At 49.8% G+C, this 15,389-nt stretch overlaps 1 protein-coding gene across 1 annotated transcript in view; it reads right to left on the reverse strand.

Moving 5' to 3' along the window:
* Positions 1 to 15,389, reverse strand: part of LOC113417907 (maestro heat-like repeat family member 5) — a 51,877-nt gene that overhangs the window by 13,488 nt on the left and 23,000 nt on the right. The window contains exons 6-16 of the mRNA XM_087962592.1: positions 14,680 to 14,796; positions 13,961 to 14,080; positions 13,253 to 13,378; positions 11,412 to 11,534; positions 8,008 to 8,087; positions 5,565 to 5,700; positions 4,806 to 4,901; positions 4,404 to 4,508; positions 3,194 to 3,329; positions 2,888 to 3,003; positions 2,247 to 2,396 (exon numbers count right to left, since the gene is read on the reverse strand). Coding sequence (XP_087818718.1) covers positions 2,247 to 2,396; positions 2,888 to 3,003; positions 3,194 to 3,329; positions 4,404 to 4,508; positions 4,806 to 4,901; positions 5,565 to 5,700; positions 8,008 to 8,087; positions 11,412 to 11,534; positions 13,253 to 13,378; positions 13,961 to 14,080; positions 14,680 to 14,796 — 1,305 coding nt within the window. The remainder of the gene's footprint in view (positions 1 to 2,246; positions 2,397 to 2,887; positions 3,004 to 3,193; positions 3,330 to 4,403; positions 4,509 to 4,805; positions 4,902 to 5,564; positions 5,701 to 8,007; positions 8,088 to 11,411; positions 11,535 to 13,252; positions 13,379 to 13,960; positions 14,081 to 14,679; positions 14,797 to 15,389) is intronic.

The following is a 15,389-nucleotide window of genomic DNA, read 5'->3' on the forward strand; positions in this document are numbered from 1 at the left end:
GGAGAAGGGAACAGCTAAGGAACAAGGGTCGACTCAGGAGTAAAGGCACAGGTGGATGGTGACTGGCCCCTTCCTATAAGGAATAAAGAGGAGCGAAAGGAGGAGACAATTAGTTCATTTAATTAGTGTGCAGATCTATTTGTGACTCTCAGAGACTCTTTTGCCAAGTATTTCCTTGTCGCGCTTGGAAGATATCAGCCTGGCAGCTCTCCAAGCCTGATAAGGTCTGTGGTTGTAAATTCCCCCTTGAAAGACTGTTTGCCGGGACCTTGCTGGATGTGAATGTTAGGAATTCACGTTAGCCTAATAAAAAGGGGTTTTGTTGGGACAAGGAGTCTGCTTCGTGATTTTGTGAAGCCAAGGTCAGAACAGGACTCTCCGTTCACTATTAGTCAGTCCTGCAGCCTTTGGTGTCCTGCCCTACTTCAGAGGGCACCAGGCGCTTTACCACATTTGCAAAGAAGATGAGAACAAGCGCAACGAAAATGATAAACAGGACCCAGAAGCACACCAATCAAGGCTGCCTCAGCTTTTCCAGGCAGGCCAGTGGAGGAAGGAGCGACCACAAACAATACCGGCATCTCCTTTATGGAGGGAGGGGCTTCTAACAAATCCTCAAAAGGTTGGCAGAACTTCTCTTTCCCTCCCTCTGGTACCCGTCTTTCCAGGCTATTTTCTTCCAGACTCTCCCCCAACGCAGCTGCTTGGGTCACAGCCTAGAGGCACGAGCTTGTTCCAGATGGAAAATTGTGACCAATTCACCTACCTGCTTCTTCGCCAGTGGCAAAAGGGCTGTCCTGCCAGGGTCACCCAGGGCAGGGGTTGCCAGCCTTTTGGACCTCAGGGACCACCAAAGTCATAATTTTAAATCCCGCGGACCACTAATATGAATTTTGACTGACGGTGGCTTGCTGACGTTGGTGGGAAAGTCGGTCCCATATTCCAGAACTGCAGTAGTCACAGGACTGGCCCTTTGGTCATCCCAGAGCAGCTGCTCCTCCACCCAGGTGCACCGGCCTGCCATGGACTGGAGGAGCTGCTCCGGGATGGCCAAAGGGTCAGTCCTGTGACTCCTGCAGCTCTGGAATATGGGACCAACTTTCCCACCAATGCCAGCAAGCCACCTCGGGGCAGATTTCCCTCCCCGCCATTGGTCTTACCTTCCAATTCCAAGCACGCGTAAGGTAAGATTTGTGCTCAGCCGAGGGGTGGGTGCCAGCGGGTGGGCGGGTCATGGGGCAGCGCAGCCTGGATTAATTGCTTTGGGGGGAGTGCTTTGGGGGGGGACATTTCCCTGCGGACCACCAAAATATTCTCGCAGACCACCAGTGGTCTCCGGCCCACCCGTTGGCGACCACTGACCAAGGGGATTACGCTGTGTGTTAACAGGGTGCCTACCTACCAGCAGTAGGATCCTACCTGTTCCACTACTGGTTTGTTGATCACATGCACATGTCGGTGCACCTAACGCACATGCACTTAATGTGCGCCTGCAGCTTTCCCCACCACCAGCTGAGGCCTGCAGTGCCAATCAGCTAAGAGGATAAAGAAGAGGTGGGTGGGTGGGAGGCCTTGTCCTGCACTTTTCTCTTTCCCCTCCTCTCAGCTAATCATTGGAGGCTTTTTTTTTTAACTACCGGTTTGGACAAACCGGTCCAAACCGGTAGCATACCACCACTGCTACTTACCCAATGGATGTTTGATGCCATGGCTGCTCTGCCTGCCCACCTTCTTGGAACGTGCCACCAGTCAGTGGCCCTGGAGAGCTAGGGCAGGGTAGAGGTGAGGGAGCGGCATAGGGAGGCCTCAGCCATGGCAACTCGCAGAGTGACTTGGCTCGGTCTAGTGTCTTTCTGCCCCCGACGCTCCCTCTTTACAGGGCAGGCAAAACGGGCCATCCCCAGGTGAGGAGGGGAGGAAAGGCGGGGCATCAGTTAGCAAGTAAATAAACGGCAAGATCCTGCCGTAGCTTAGGACCTGGGAACGCATTTCCTGTGACCTGAATCCGTTACAACTGAGTGGAGCCCAGGGCTGCTCGGAGTAGAAGAGACCAGAAAGACAAGGATTTCTTTTTGTTCACCCATTCACTGTGGTGGGGAACAGTGTGAGATTAGTCCTGCTTGGAGTCAGTCACAGTCAGAGGGGACCCTAAGCTGAGAGCAAGCAACCCAGAAACAAATGCTGCCTTTTAAAAGCAGGAAGAATCCGAGGGAAGGGATGGACGCTGCAGCTGAAACCCTTCTCACCCTTTCCACCTTCATGGCATGGTTCTGCAGAACTGCAGTGAGGACCTCTTCTGCTGCCACCAGGACTTCTGGACCGGAGCTTCTCAGATAGTCCAGAACGGAGAGCAGGAGGTTGGTCAACTGAACGGAGAAGAGCTGGTCACCGCAATGCTACAAAGAGAAACACAAGATTTGGGCAGGCGTCCATCACGTCCTTTCCCCCAAACGGACAGGGCCAGAGAGCCTCCCATGCAGCCCCAAGAGTTTCTTCTGTGAGGGGTTCAGAAGGCCAGGCTGGAGAAGACCTGGGAAAAGAGCCTGCAGGCTAAATGAGACTTGGGATAGGTCAATCCAGCCCTGACAAGATGGAGTGGCATTTACAACTGGTTGTAGTGTCCGGCAGTCACATGATTGCAATTTGGGGCCGTTTCTGCTTATTTCAGTCAAAGGAACGCCCGTTGTTTCGCCCATTGAATGCCCACTGGGGAAGCTGCTTTTGCTCAATGAACATGGTGACTCACTTAATGACCACTGCACAAAGTGTCATAAAACCGGGCCTGACTTAAGTTATGACTGCAAGGGATGGAAGTTCTGGTCCCAATTGCGGTCATAAGTGGAGGAACTAGTTAGCACTTCGCACCCCTTGAAGGCAGCCACCGTACCGTTGCTATTTGCCAACTGCCGCCTGGTGCTTGACCAGCAAGGCTGTCTTCTTCCTGGCATTTCACGCTCCTCTTCATCGGCCACTTCCGCTTCTTCTGCTTGCTTGTCCTCAGACCTAGAGCAGAAAGGAGCAGCTGTCGTTACGATCGCGTACGGAGTTCAGGACTGGCCGGTTGGGTTCTTGGTGCTCCCTGAGCTCGGCTCTTTCCTCCCAGGGCCCCAAAAGACCCATTATGGAATCTGCCCCACGCAGATTCCCTCGCAGCGGCAGCAGAGAAAGAGATAGCCAATGTTATAGGCCTCACCTTTACGGTGCAGTAAGATCTCATAGAGGCAGCTGACTCCTTGCACGGCGAAAGAACTAATGCCCTCCACCCGGTCATTGCACAGACCAATCAAAAGGGCTGTCAGGTGGGCCAACTTGTTAAATTCCCGAGAGAGCTAAGGAAACAACAGGGAGAAGAGGGAATAATTGAGACTGAAGGGGGTTCTGGGTGCTTCTCAGCCGACGCCTGCGCGAAGCTGATTCTTGCTCTTCGTCACAGAGACCCAGAACCTTCCGAAAGTGCATCCCCCACCGTGGACCGTACTGAAAGTCAAGACTTCTGGGCTGTTGGGTTGGCCATGCTTAATGTCGCCTAATGGCTTCAGCCACAAACTCCCCACAGTATGTGTCTTTTTGTTTTGATTTATAACCTTGCTTTTAAACCGTTTTGCAATGTGTCAGATAAGAATCTTAACCACAAATGAATAAAATCGAGGCGGTTTGCTTTTCCTGAAACGGGAACCTCATCAAGCTGAAATGGGTGTATTATTTCTTTTCCATTGATGAACTCTATGAAAACCAACTGAAATCCTGGTTCTGAATACAGTATAGTTGCCCATCCAAATATTGACCAGGCCTGATCCAGCTTAGCTTCTGAGCCCAGACAAGATGCATCTGGTGATCAGTCTGCAGAGTTTTGGATGATGGGTGGGAGGGAAAGGGGTCCAGACTGGAATGGGAGCTGATCTGCCTTCTCTCTGAAGATGGCGATCCTCTGGCCTTTCGATTAGTGTCTCCTGCTTATCAGAACCAATACCCAAATAGCCACTGCATTTTTTATTTATTTTTTTAATTTATTTTATTTTGTCAAGCGATTATAAGATAACAGGTATAAACATAGTTATGAATACATGAAATGGGTACATATAAGAAAAATAAAAAGAAACACTAGGACAGGGACGGTAGGCACATTGGTGCGCTTATGCAGGCCCCCTACAGACCTCTTAGGAAAGGGGTGAGGTCAATAGTAGACAGTCTAAGGTTAAAGTTTTTGGGGTTTGGGGAAGAAACCACAGAGTCAGGTAGTGTATTCCAGACCTTGACCACTCTGTTGCAGAAGTCGTATTTAGTAGTTAGTAGACTTTTGTCCTTGTGTCTGTGTCCCGTACCGTACTGAGGAAAACCCTGAACCTCTTAAGGAGACGAAGCTCCAATTAGGAAGGCGAGCAGCTCAATTTACGGATACTCACATCGAGGTGGAAGCGGTCAGCGACAAACTTCAAGAGCTTCATTGCTGTCTCCACGGCTCTTTCGCGCACATGATCTAACTTCGATACCATCCATGGTTCTATGAGCTATCGAAGGAAAGGCAGGTAGGAAAATGTGGCCGTCACGTGAAGCAGGCAGGGCCAGCTCAAAGAAGAACAAGCCCTGGCGTAGAGGCATCACCCCGTCCCTCCTCTCCCAGGAGCCTCCACGCGGCCATCCAGGAGTGGAATTTGGGGGGTTTTGTGCACTGCGCAGAATCTTAGCTAGACGATCTCCCGAACCCCCAGCAGCCCACCCCCCTGCCTATGTCAGGAATGCTCTGAAGGGGCTTTGACCCCCTCCAGAGAGTCACCCTTCAGGCGTCAGCGTTTCTCTCTGCCTACCTCCATCATGTGCTTGAGTTCGCTGGGCTGTGGGTTCTCCAAGAGCAGAGCCTGCAGCATCTCCTCGAAGCAGTCGACCGTCTGCTGGTAGCTGGCCTGAGGCACAAGCAGGCCAGTGAGACTAAGGCCACCATGGGAGCCGTCCCGGGCGGGCAAACAAGACGAACCATGTGCGGGGGGTACAACCCAAGGAAGCTTCCTGCACTCTGGAGAGCTCCTCAGGACAGAATAGCTGGCCGCTGCAACCCCCTTTTCCCTACACGTGAACAAACCCTTTGCTTTCACCCTTCTCTCCCTGTCAGGTTCATATATTTATTCAGCAGAGACCAGGACTTTCCCTCTTTTTCGTGAGCGAGGCTGCTTCCCATAATAGCAGGGAATAACCCGGGCACTGAGATGTTCAGACTGGGGCCAAACAGCACCCAGCAGGTCCATGCGTCCTTGGGGGAAAGACATAGGACACTCACCTCCCATAACCCAGAAGTCATTGCCCTCCCGTACAGTACTTAGCCAAAGGCATCTCCATAACCTAACCATGGTTTCCCCCCCTTTTTTTCCTGCTCCTCTGTGTAGGATTTTTTTTTTTTTGAAATAATTCTATGTAAAATTGGAAAATAAATTTATACATAGATTTGCATCTTGTTAGGCCAGATTACCAAAGCAGAGTCATAACCCCTGCAGTAACTATCATTCAGAAATAAAAAAAAAACTCAGCCTGGGAAATTAGTAGGGCTTGGATAAGATACTCCAAGGATTCACCTTTATGTCCGTTGTCCTCTCGTCCTTGCAGGACTGTCCTTCCAGAACCTCCATTGGGGCCAAGCAAAAGACACTTTTGAAAGAAGCATGAAGGAGGCTGGATTTCTTCTGTGGCTCAAGGAGAGGCTTCAGGTGGCTGGTGGAACAGGAACACACCTGAGATTGAGCTGCCACAAGAAATGATGAAACACACCTGACTTTGCCCAATGGATTACAGCCTCGCTTTCAACTTCAAAATCAACAGAAAGACAACATGTTTGAATCCTGGGGGTGTACAAGAGCCACATTCTTGGCTCTGGAAACACGGAATTCTTCACAGAGGGGATTCCACCCTTTTACCTTCAGCATGTTCTGAGAATGCATTGAGCAAGGGTTAGTCCCAGGGGTGGGATTCAAAAATTCCAGCAATTGGTTTGCTGCCCAGTTGCTGGGTGGGCATGGCCATGATGGGCGTGGCCTACTGGAACTTCCGGGAGGGGCATTTTTGGCCCTCCGGGATCCTGAAACAGCTTATTTCCAGACTTCCAGAAGGCCCATGTTAGCCGGTCTTTTGGATGTTCATGTTCCCAAGATACAAACCGACAAACTGAGGTATGCAGTCTTTTATTTGTACAAGTAACGCACATCCCATCCAGCGATAATGGCTTGAATTCCAATCTAGGTTAGCGCTGGGAGCGTTTGCCTTCCAGTGCACCTTATAGCAGGGGTCCCCAACCACCGGGCCCCGGACCAGTACCGGTCCATGGATCATTTTGTACCGGGCCACAAAGAATGAATAATCGTGATTAAAATATATATAAAAATATGTTTTTGCTTCCGAGTGTCTTATTTTGAAAGACAACCACTTCCGCCCTCGCCTAACTTCCGCGCTTGACTCTTTGGCGCATATTTATCCTGCATCAGCAATGCAAGCTAGCCCTCGCAAAATGAGCCAGAAACAGAGTTCACTGGAGAGTTTTTTTGGAAAGGGTAAGTTACGGGTTCATCGCTTATTTATTTACTGTTATTGGAAGCTTCACACCCCTACCCGGTCCTTGAAAAAGTGTTTCTGCGTGAAACTGGTCCCTGGTACAAAAAAGGTTGGGGACCACTGCCTTATAGCATAACCCCACCCATCTAATCGCAGCTACCTCCTGTAGACCTCCCTATTCTAATTACTCATGTATTCAACATTTCCTAATATGGCTAATTAGTTACTCCCATGCCATAGCCTCAAACGCTCTGCATCCTCCCTATCACTGATCCCCACTACTTCCCTGAACATCCAGTGTATAAATCCCCCCTCCCCGCACTAAAACCTTATACAGTGGAGTGCCCCAGCCACGTCATGTGGGAATTCCCATTCGGCCTCCCACTCCCAGGTAGCAGTGCGAGGCACGTCAAAGGGAATCCCCGTTCTGCATCCACTTCGTTGCTGGTGGGAGGGACCCACGATTAACATCTTTTATTCTTTTATTACTGGTGGGGGTAGTTGAATATGGGGCCTGACAGCCCATTTTTTTTGCCCTCCCAGAGCCTCTGCGCAGACCCTGCACTTATCTGCATCCAAAACGGGCCCCGTGAAAACTCCTGGGAGGGGCAGGGTGTGCGGGGCCAGCCTGTCGGTTCAACTACCAGTTTGGCCAACCAGATGTAAATTTAACATCCGGTTCACCCGAACCGGTCTGAACCGGATGAACCCCACTCTGTTCCCCTCCCGAAAGTCTAAGGCAGGACGATGAGAAAGATGGAGCTGCCCCTCGCCTGGACTCCACACGAATTTTCCACTGCCTCATTTCAGTCACCTCCGTCTTCTTGCTGCCCCCATTTTCCGAGCTCTATTATTGGGAAATAATCTGAAGTATTTTGGACTCTTCCCCCCCTTTCCACCCCCCAAAATTAGATCTCAACAGAAAATGGGGTCCACACACTTCAAACTACACCGGGGTTCACTTAGCAGGCCCAGTGAACAGAAGAGCCTCCTGCTCCTGCTCCTCCTCTTCCTCAGTTTGTGGATGATTGACTATTTATGGTCTTTTTAGAGTTGCCACTTGCATTGCATTTGCTCCATTTAATTCGTGAATGTGAAATAAATGGATCCATTTATCATTTCACTGTTTTTCTCTGGCTTATTGTCAGCTTGTCCGCTGCCTATGGAGATGCTCAGACATCCCGGTTACGGTGGTCTTGAAAAAGCACCTTTGAGACAGCTTGTCCCTTGTTGCCATGAACTGCAAATTCATTTTTCCTTTTTTTCTAGAGTCTTGCTGGAGGCAATTCAGGATAAAGGACATAAAAATGTTGTTCCTGCCCCCCGTTTTGACCTCCAAAGTGAAGTGCTAAACCATATTTAGTCTCCTCAAAAGAAGCCATTGTGTTATTACGCAGGGTGTTCTTGAATGTACAGAATGGCCAAAATCACTCCCCACCATCCCACCCCGCAGGAAGTATCCTGCCCCACTACCTGAGTTCTTTAGCGATATACATGGCATCTTGACGCACTGTGCTGCCCAGAACATGGACGGGTTCCCTTTCTATCAGCACCTGCCAGCCAGTGTGGGAGAGAGAGAACGAGAGCGAGGGTCAGCCAGAGAGGCCTACTCACCTGGGTGGCCTCCAAGGGCCTGGAGACAAGCAGGGGATGTGGCCTCATTGGAAAGTGAGCTGCTCTGAAGAACAACCATTTCCACTTCTGGATGGTCGGCACCAGAGGTGGTATTCAGCAGGTTCTGACCAGTTCTGGAGAACCGGTAGCAGAAATTTTGAGTGGTTCGGAGAACCAGCAAATCCCACCTCTGACTGGAGATTTTACAGTATCCTTCCCCTGCCACGCCCACCAAGCCACGCCCACAGAACCAGTAGTAAAAAAAATTGAATACCACCACTGGTCGGCACTTGGGGCCAAGGCCTTCCTCAGGTGGGAGGTGCCCTTCTCTGCCGTCTCCCATCCGGCCACATACCCAGGGATGGGATTCTACCGGTTCACACCGGTTCAGGCGAACCGGTCACTTCGGTGATCATTTGGCACTGCCCACCCGCCCCCTGTTCTTTCCTGTGCTTTTAGTTCCTTGTTTTGGAGCACAGCTGATTCACGCGGCAGAGTGGTTTTGCCGTACCTCAGCTGTTTTACTCACCGGGGCTACAGCAGAAGGCAAGTATTAGAGCTGAAAACGGGCTTTTTAAAAGGGCGGGCACGCATGCAAAGCTCACGATCACCGAACCAGTTGTTACACGGGTTGAATCGCACCACTGCACATACCTGTCATCAGTATGCATTGATCCTTGCCAAGGGGAAGCCCTACAGGAGGGTCCCGGTCTGGAATCTGTGGTTCTACGTTGCCTCCGATTGCACACCCCAATTTCCCCACTCCCCTAGGCTAAAAATCCTGGGCTGAAAAAGTCAAGGCTTTCCCCGCCTGTGATGCTGACACTCCTCTGGTCGCTGAACGTTGGCTGCTTGAGCCCCCACCCACCCAGTCTCATGATGGCCAGAAGCTGATAAGGGACACACAACTTTTAAGCAGAAAGACTTTCTTGCTGGCAGAGGTTGCTCATGCAGTTACTTCGTGCCAGAAAGAAAGGTGTCCTTCAGAGCTTCATCTTTGCAACCGTGTTGTAGTGTGGAACCCCATAGAACAATATTATTAAATCTTAAAAGTTACTATCTAAATGAGGCATCCATAAAATATAAAAAATAAAGAATTGGATCAAACCCGGACAAGAAATAATATAATAATGCAGTGTAATGACAAAAGAAATTGAAAGATTAGATTAGATTAACAGAGTTGGAAGGGACCTTGTAGGTCATCTAGGCCAACCCCCAGCCCAAGCAGGAGACCATACACCATTTCTGACAAATGGCAGTTCAATCTCTTCTTGAAAGTCTCAAGTGATGATGCTCTCACAACTTCCGAGGGCAACTTCTGTTCCATTGGTTGATTGTTCTCACTGTCAGAAAGTTTCTCCTTATTTCCAGGTTGAATCTCTCCTTGTTCAATTTCCATCCATTATTCCTTGTCTGGCCTACAGGTGCTTTAGAAAATAGCTTGACCCCTTCCTCCTCTCTGTGGCAGCCCCTCAAATATTAGAAGACTGCTATCCTGTCTCCCCTGGTCCTTCTCTTCACTAGACTATCCAGGCCCAGTTCCTGTAACTGTTCATGATATGTTTTAGTTTCCAGTCCCCTCATCATCCTGGTTGCTCTTCTCTGCACTTTTTCTAGAGTCTCAACATCTTTTTTATAGTGTGGTGACCAAAACTTGATGCAGTACTCTAGGTGCGGACTTACTAAGGCTTTAGAGAGTGGTATTAGTATCTCACTGGATCTTGATTGTATCCTTCTGTTAATGCAATTTAGGTTTACATTGGCTTTTTTGGCTGCCACTGCGCACTGCTGGCTCATATTTAATTGGTTGTCCACTAAGACTCCAAAATCCCTCTCACAATTACTGGTTTCACCCAGTCTATATGTGTCTTTTTGGTTTTTCTTGCCTAAGTGTAGGATTTTACTTTTCTCTACATTGAATTTCATTTTGTTCGATAGGGCTCAGTGTTCAAGTCCGTCAAGATCCATCTGGATCTTGAGCCTATCTTCTAGGGTGTTAGCTGTCAAAATTCCAGCATTTGAGAGGCTGCCACAAAGAGGATGGAGGCATTGTTTTCCAAAACACCAGAGTGCAGGTCAAGAAACAATGGATGGAAATGAATCAAAGGAGAGAAGCAACCTGGAATGATAGTGTGATATTACCAGATAATTTCTCCGGCAATATCACACTACTAACTAGAGCATACAAAACATTTGCTAGACCAATACTTGAATACAGCTCATCGGTGTGGAACCCGCATTATGTATCTGATATTAATACAGTTGAGAAAGTCCAGAAATATTTCACAAGAAGAGTTCTCCACTCCTCTACTCGTTGCAGAATACCTTACGCCACCAGACTCAAAATTCTAGACCTAGAAAACCTAGAACTACACCGCCTTCGGTCCGATCTAAGCATAGTATATAAAATCATACATTGCAATGTCCTACCTGTCAATGAATACTTCAGCTTCAACCATAACAATACAAGAGCACACAACAGATACAAACTCAAGGTTAATCGCACCAAATTTGATTGCAGGAAATACGACTTCAGCAACAGAGTGGTCAATGTCTGGAATCCTCTACCTGACTCTGTGGTTTCTTCCCCAAACCCCCAAAACTTTAACCTTAGACTGTCTACTATTGACCTCACCCCTTTCCTAAGAGGCCTGTAAGGGGCGTGCATAACTGCACCAACGTGCCTACCGTCCCTGTCCTATTGTTTTTTAAATTTTTCTTAATGAAGGAGAAACTTCCTTAACAGTGAGGTCAATTAACCAGTGGAACGGCTTGCCTTTAGATGTTGTGGATGCTCCGACACTGGAGGTTTTGAAGAAGAGACTGGACAGCCACTTGTTTGAAATGGTGTAGGGTCTCCTGCTTGGACTAGAAGACTTCCAAGACCCCTTCCAGCTTTATTCTGATTGACTTTGCAGATAGATGCATCTCTGAATACCTCCCTGAATTTTTAAGAATTTCCCCCAGTCCATTAGAAGCTCTGTCGTTTTTGAAAGCATCGAGAATTTGGTACAGAAATAGCTGTGAAATGATGACCCAGTGGGTTGTCAATTGTCTAGTCTCTCCTGCGTGCCTCCAGAAGTGTTGCCAAGCCAACCCACTCCAAGCTGAGTCAACCTTGAGTCCCCTCAGGATCAAACTCCAGGCTGTGGGCAGAGTCAGCCTGCAATACTTGCATCCTAACCGCCGCACCACCACCATAAAGCAGCCTTGCAGGGCCGGCCCTTGGATTTTTCAGCAGGAAGTCAAGACAGCCTACTTACTATTAGGCACTCCACCAGCTGTGCTTTTGGGTGCAGCCGTAGGGCTCCGGCTTTGCCCGTGGCTGTGATCGCTTCAAGGAGCATGAGCACAGCGATCAGAAAGTTCTTCTTCAGATTCAAGTCCTAAAACCAAGAGTAGAAAATGGCTCAGACGTCATTGTGAAAAATCCTGATCAGGGAACTTACAGCAGGCACATACAGAAACTCAGCCAAGTCCAGGATCTTCCAACTTAGGTAAAAGTGAAGGTTCCCCTCACACCTACATGCTGGTCATTTCTGGCTCTAGGGCGTTCATCTCCGTTTCAAAGCCGAAGAAGAGCCAGCGCTGTCCGAAGACGTCTCCGTGGTCATGTGGCCAGCACGACTAAACGCCGGAGGCTCATGGAACGCTGTTTCCTTCCTACCAAAGGGGCCCCTATTTTTCTACTTGCATTTTTTTTACATGCTTTCGAACTGCTAGGTTGGCAGAAGCTGCTGGGACAAGGAATGGGAGCTCACTCCGTTGCGCGGGGCTAGATTCGAACCGCTGAACTGCCGACCTTTCTGATCGACAAGCTCAGCGTCTTAAGCCACTGAGCCACCTGTGTCTTCCAACTTGGCAACCTTCAAAAATGCGTCTTCTCAGAAATGATCCTGCTGGCTGGGGAATCCTGGAAGGCTAAGCCGCCTAGCACAAAAAGTGTTGGTCCTTTCCTCTTATTGCACCGGAGCCCTGAGGAGGAGACTGTGTTGGAGGAGTTGCCTCCCCCTGAACTCTGTATGGCTGTGCCATCAGGTTGGCAAGAGGAAGGTGGAGGAGGAGGAGGAAGAGGAGGAGGATTAATATGAGGGCTATCCACAAAATAGATTACGTTTTCATCTGTAGCAAGAAGGGGCGGAGCTAGCGCGGCCATCTTTGGTCTGTGCGTGCGCCGCTCAGTCTGCATCTAGTCGTGCTAGTGGGAGGTTCGTATCATTGCCCGTTATTTCACAGCAAACGTTTGAAATGTGTGCTGCAATTGAAAATCCCACGAGTTGTGAGGTGCGATCAGTGATAAGGTTTTTGTTGGCAAAAAACCATAAACCGATTGAAATTTCCATCCTCGTAAGAAAAGCAATTCAGAACAAGCGTAAAGTTAAGCTCAAAAATTTTGTTTTTGCATGACAATGCCTGACCACACACAGCAAATCCCACTCGAGAAGTCCCGAATGCTTTCAAGTGGGAGATTTTTCCTCATCCGCCCTACAGCCCCGATCTTGCACCAGGAGTCTGAATTTTATGACAAGGGAATTACAAAGCTTGTTCACCGCTATGATAAGTGCCTCAATTTGTTCGGTGAATATGTTGAAAAGTAGTATTTAGGTGTCACTTTCAAGTGTATATAATAATTTTTTTCCCCTACACTTTGTTTTTTTTCTGTCGCAAAATGTAATCTATTTTGTGGATAGCCCTCGTAGAAGGAGGAGGTGGTAGGTGTCTGCACTGCTCTTTTAGGCCTGTTTTCCCCCACTTTATTTCACTGTTCTGTCCCCCAGGAAATGGGGATACCAAGTGGATGTTTCCTCCCGTGGGCATGCCAGAGCTGGAAGCTCCTGACGAAGCAGATTGAAATGCCAGACATTATAAACAGGAAACTTTGCCCAGAATAAGAACACAGAACCAGAAACTACTGTCCTGGCTACCAAAAGGCCGTGAGCTGCACCATCACAGCCAAACTCAGTTCCAGAACCTCTCGCTTGCCCCAGCCAGCCAAGCTGGGCTGCTTCTTTCCCTGGCGAGCTCCCTTTTCCCCACTGCCTTTCGGGCAAGGAGAAAAGGTTGGTGACCGATGCAGTTCCATGGTTCAAAGCCTGAAATGTACCGAGGGGTCGATCAGGAAGTATTCAATCATCTTGGCGACGATGAGCTCCACTCGTGGCAGGACTTCCTCCTTGATCCCCAGAGCCACTCGGCCATAGCAAAGCAGGAGCGTGTTCCGTTGGCAGAGCTGTGGAGAAGAAGGCCCAGCCGTCCATCAGCTTCCCCAGGCAAGGAGTTTCCCACCAGCAGTGGGATCCTACCTGTCCCACTACCGGTTTGAGGATCGCGCACACCTAATGCATGCGCATGCAGCATTCCCCACACCAGCAGAGCCAATCACCTGAGAGGATAAAGAAGGAAAAGTGCAGGAGGGAGTGGGAGGGCCAATCCTGTGCTTTTCTTTCTTCTCTCAGCAATTTTTTGTTTCCTCCTCTCAGTTGATCCTCAGAGGCTTTTTTTTACTACCGGTTCGACTGAACCGGTCCAAACCGGTAGCATACCATCACTGGTTCCCACCCTTCTTGTCAAGGGCAGCAGTCTGGTGGCTGTGTGCCCAGAATGAGGGCACAAGAACCGGTCCGGCCCAAGGGATCTGAAGACAGGCCACAGCCGATGTGGCGAGGGCAGAAGCCGCCGAGCCCAAGGAACAAGCTCACCTTACGAAGACAGATGCTTCCAGACCCACCTTTATATCCCCCAATGGGCGCTGTCAAAATAAAAAGAGGATTAACGATGCTCTGAGCATTGACTTGTTGCTCTCTAACATTACCTGGGTGGTTTTAGACACGGGGGCCTCTGCGGTGGAAAGAGTTTTGCCAAAACTGTCCAGTGCCTTAAAAACTTCGTCCATGTGGCGAGAGGCAGCCAGGCCACAAGCAGCAGCAATGCCCTATGGAGGAAGAGGAGGAGGAGCGGGGTTGGGGTGGAAGAGCTAAGCAGGAGCTCTGCTTCTCTACGTGGGGTTTTGGTCTCCCAAGCAGGGTGTCAGGGCTCCGATAATCCACCCCCATTTGAATCACGAGTCTCTAGCCGCATCTCTCAGAATTTAAAAAAAAACATTTATTAGAAATGAACATGTCCGTGTTGCTTGGGTGCAGCCGACACTGAGACACACCATTCATCTCACCCCTGACCCTGATCTTCCCCCCAACCTCCCAGATATATACTCTCCAATGGGACACATCCATAAGAGTCATCAATCATGCTCTCCAGTAATAATCTTGCGTGCCAGAAGCTTCAGCTGCCTAGCAATTATCTAAGGTATGCATTACTCCCCCCCACTCCTTATCTTTTTTATCTTGCTGGGGAGTTTCTAGCCTCTGAGAAAGCCCTCCTGCAGCCCCCCTGCCCCCCCCCAGCCTCGGCTTCCTCCTTCAGAGGCTCTTCTGCAATGATAACCTCCCAAACTGATTTCCTTCTCTCCAGCTTGGAGGGAGAAGGAGACTGAGGGTGGCTGTTCGCCTGCGCACCTAGTAGTTGCCCTCTCACCTTTGCCTCCAGGGCTCCTCGCTGGCACATGGCCAAGAGGGTAAAGAGCTGGACCTGGATTAGCTGAGGGTCATCTGAGGCACGCAGGATGGCTCCGCAGTACTGATACAAGAAGATCTGCGTAAAGAAGACGAATTGGCTGTAGCTTTCCAAAACAACAGGGAAAACCGGAACAACCCTCACTCTGCACGCGTATGTGTGCATGTGTGTAGGTGTTCGGGCATATGCGCCAGCGGCGTGAAGGGCATAGGATGGCATGGGATGTTTTGATGGGAGACAGAGGCCAGTCCAATGTTTAACTCTGCTCAGGTCCTCTGTGCTCAACTTCAGGTCATGGTCATCAGGCCTACGGGATGACAAGAAACCGTAAAGAGCACCAGAAAAGGATGCCTTGGCTGCCTTGGTGCATCATAAGGGGAACCTGAGCCACCAGGGTCCTGCAGCAGGGCTGGGCTGCTGGGGGTTCGGGAGAGCCCCTAGCTAAGATTCTGTGCGGTTTGGAGGACCCAGAAATCCCACTCCTCGCTGGTCCTGCCCATCTCACCCCTCCCCTCCCAGGAGTCCCCACGTGGCCCATTTTGGATGCAGGTAAGGGCAGGGCGTGCGCGGGGGCACAGGGTGGGCAAAAAATGGGCCTCTTGGAAGTTTGGGAAGGCTGGAAATGGGCCCGTTCGTGAGAAGGCCTCCAGAGCCTGGTGAGGCCATTTTCA

This window comes from Notechis scutatus, chromosome 4 (assembly GCF_049901735.1).
Source record: "Notechis scutatus isolate UNSWTSFEM ecotype Mainland chromosome 4, rNotScu1.2, whole genome shotgun sequence".
In the NCBI taxonomy this organism is placed as follows: domain Eukaryota; kingdom Metazoa; phylum Chordata; class Lepidosauria; order Squamata; family Elapidae; genus Notechis; species Notechis scutatus.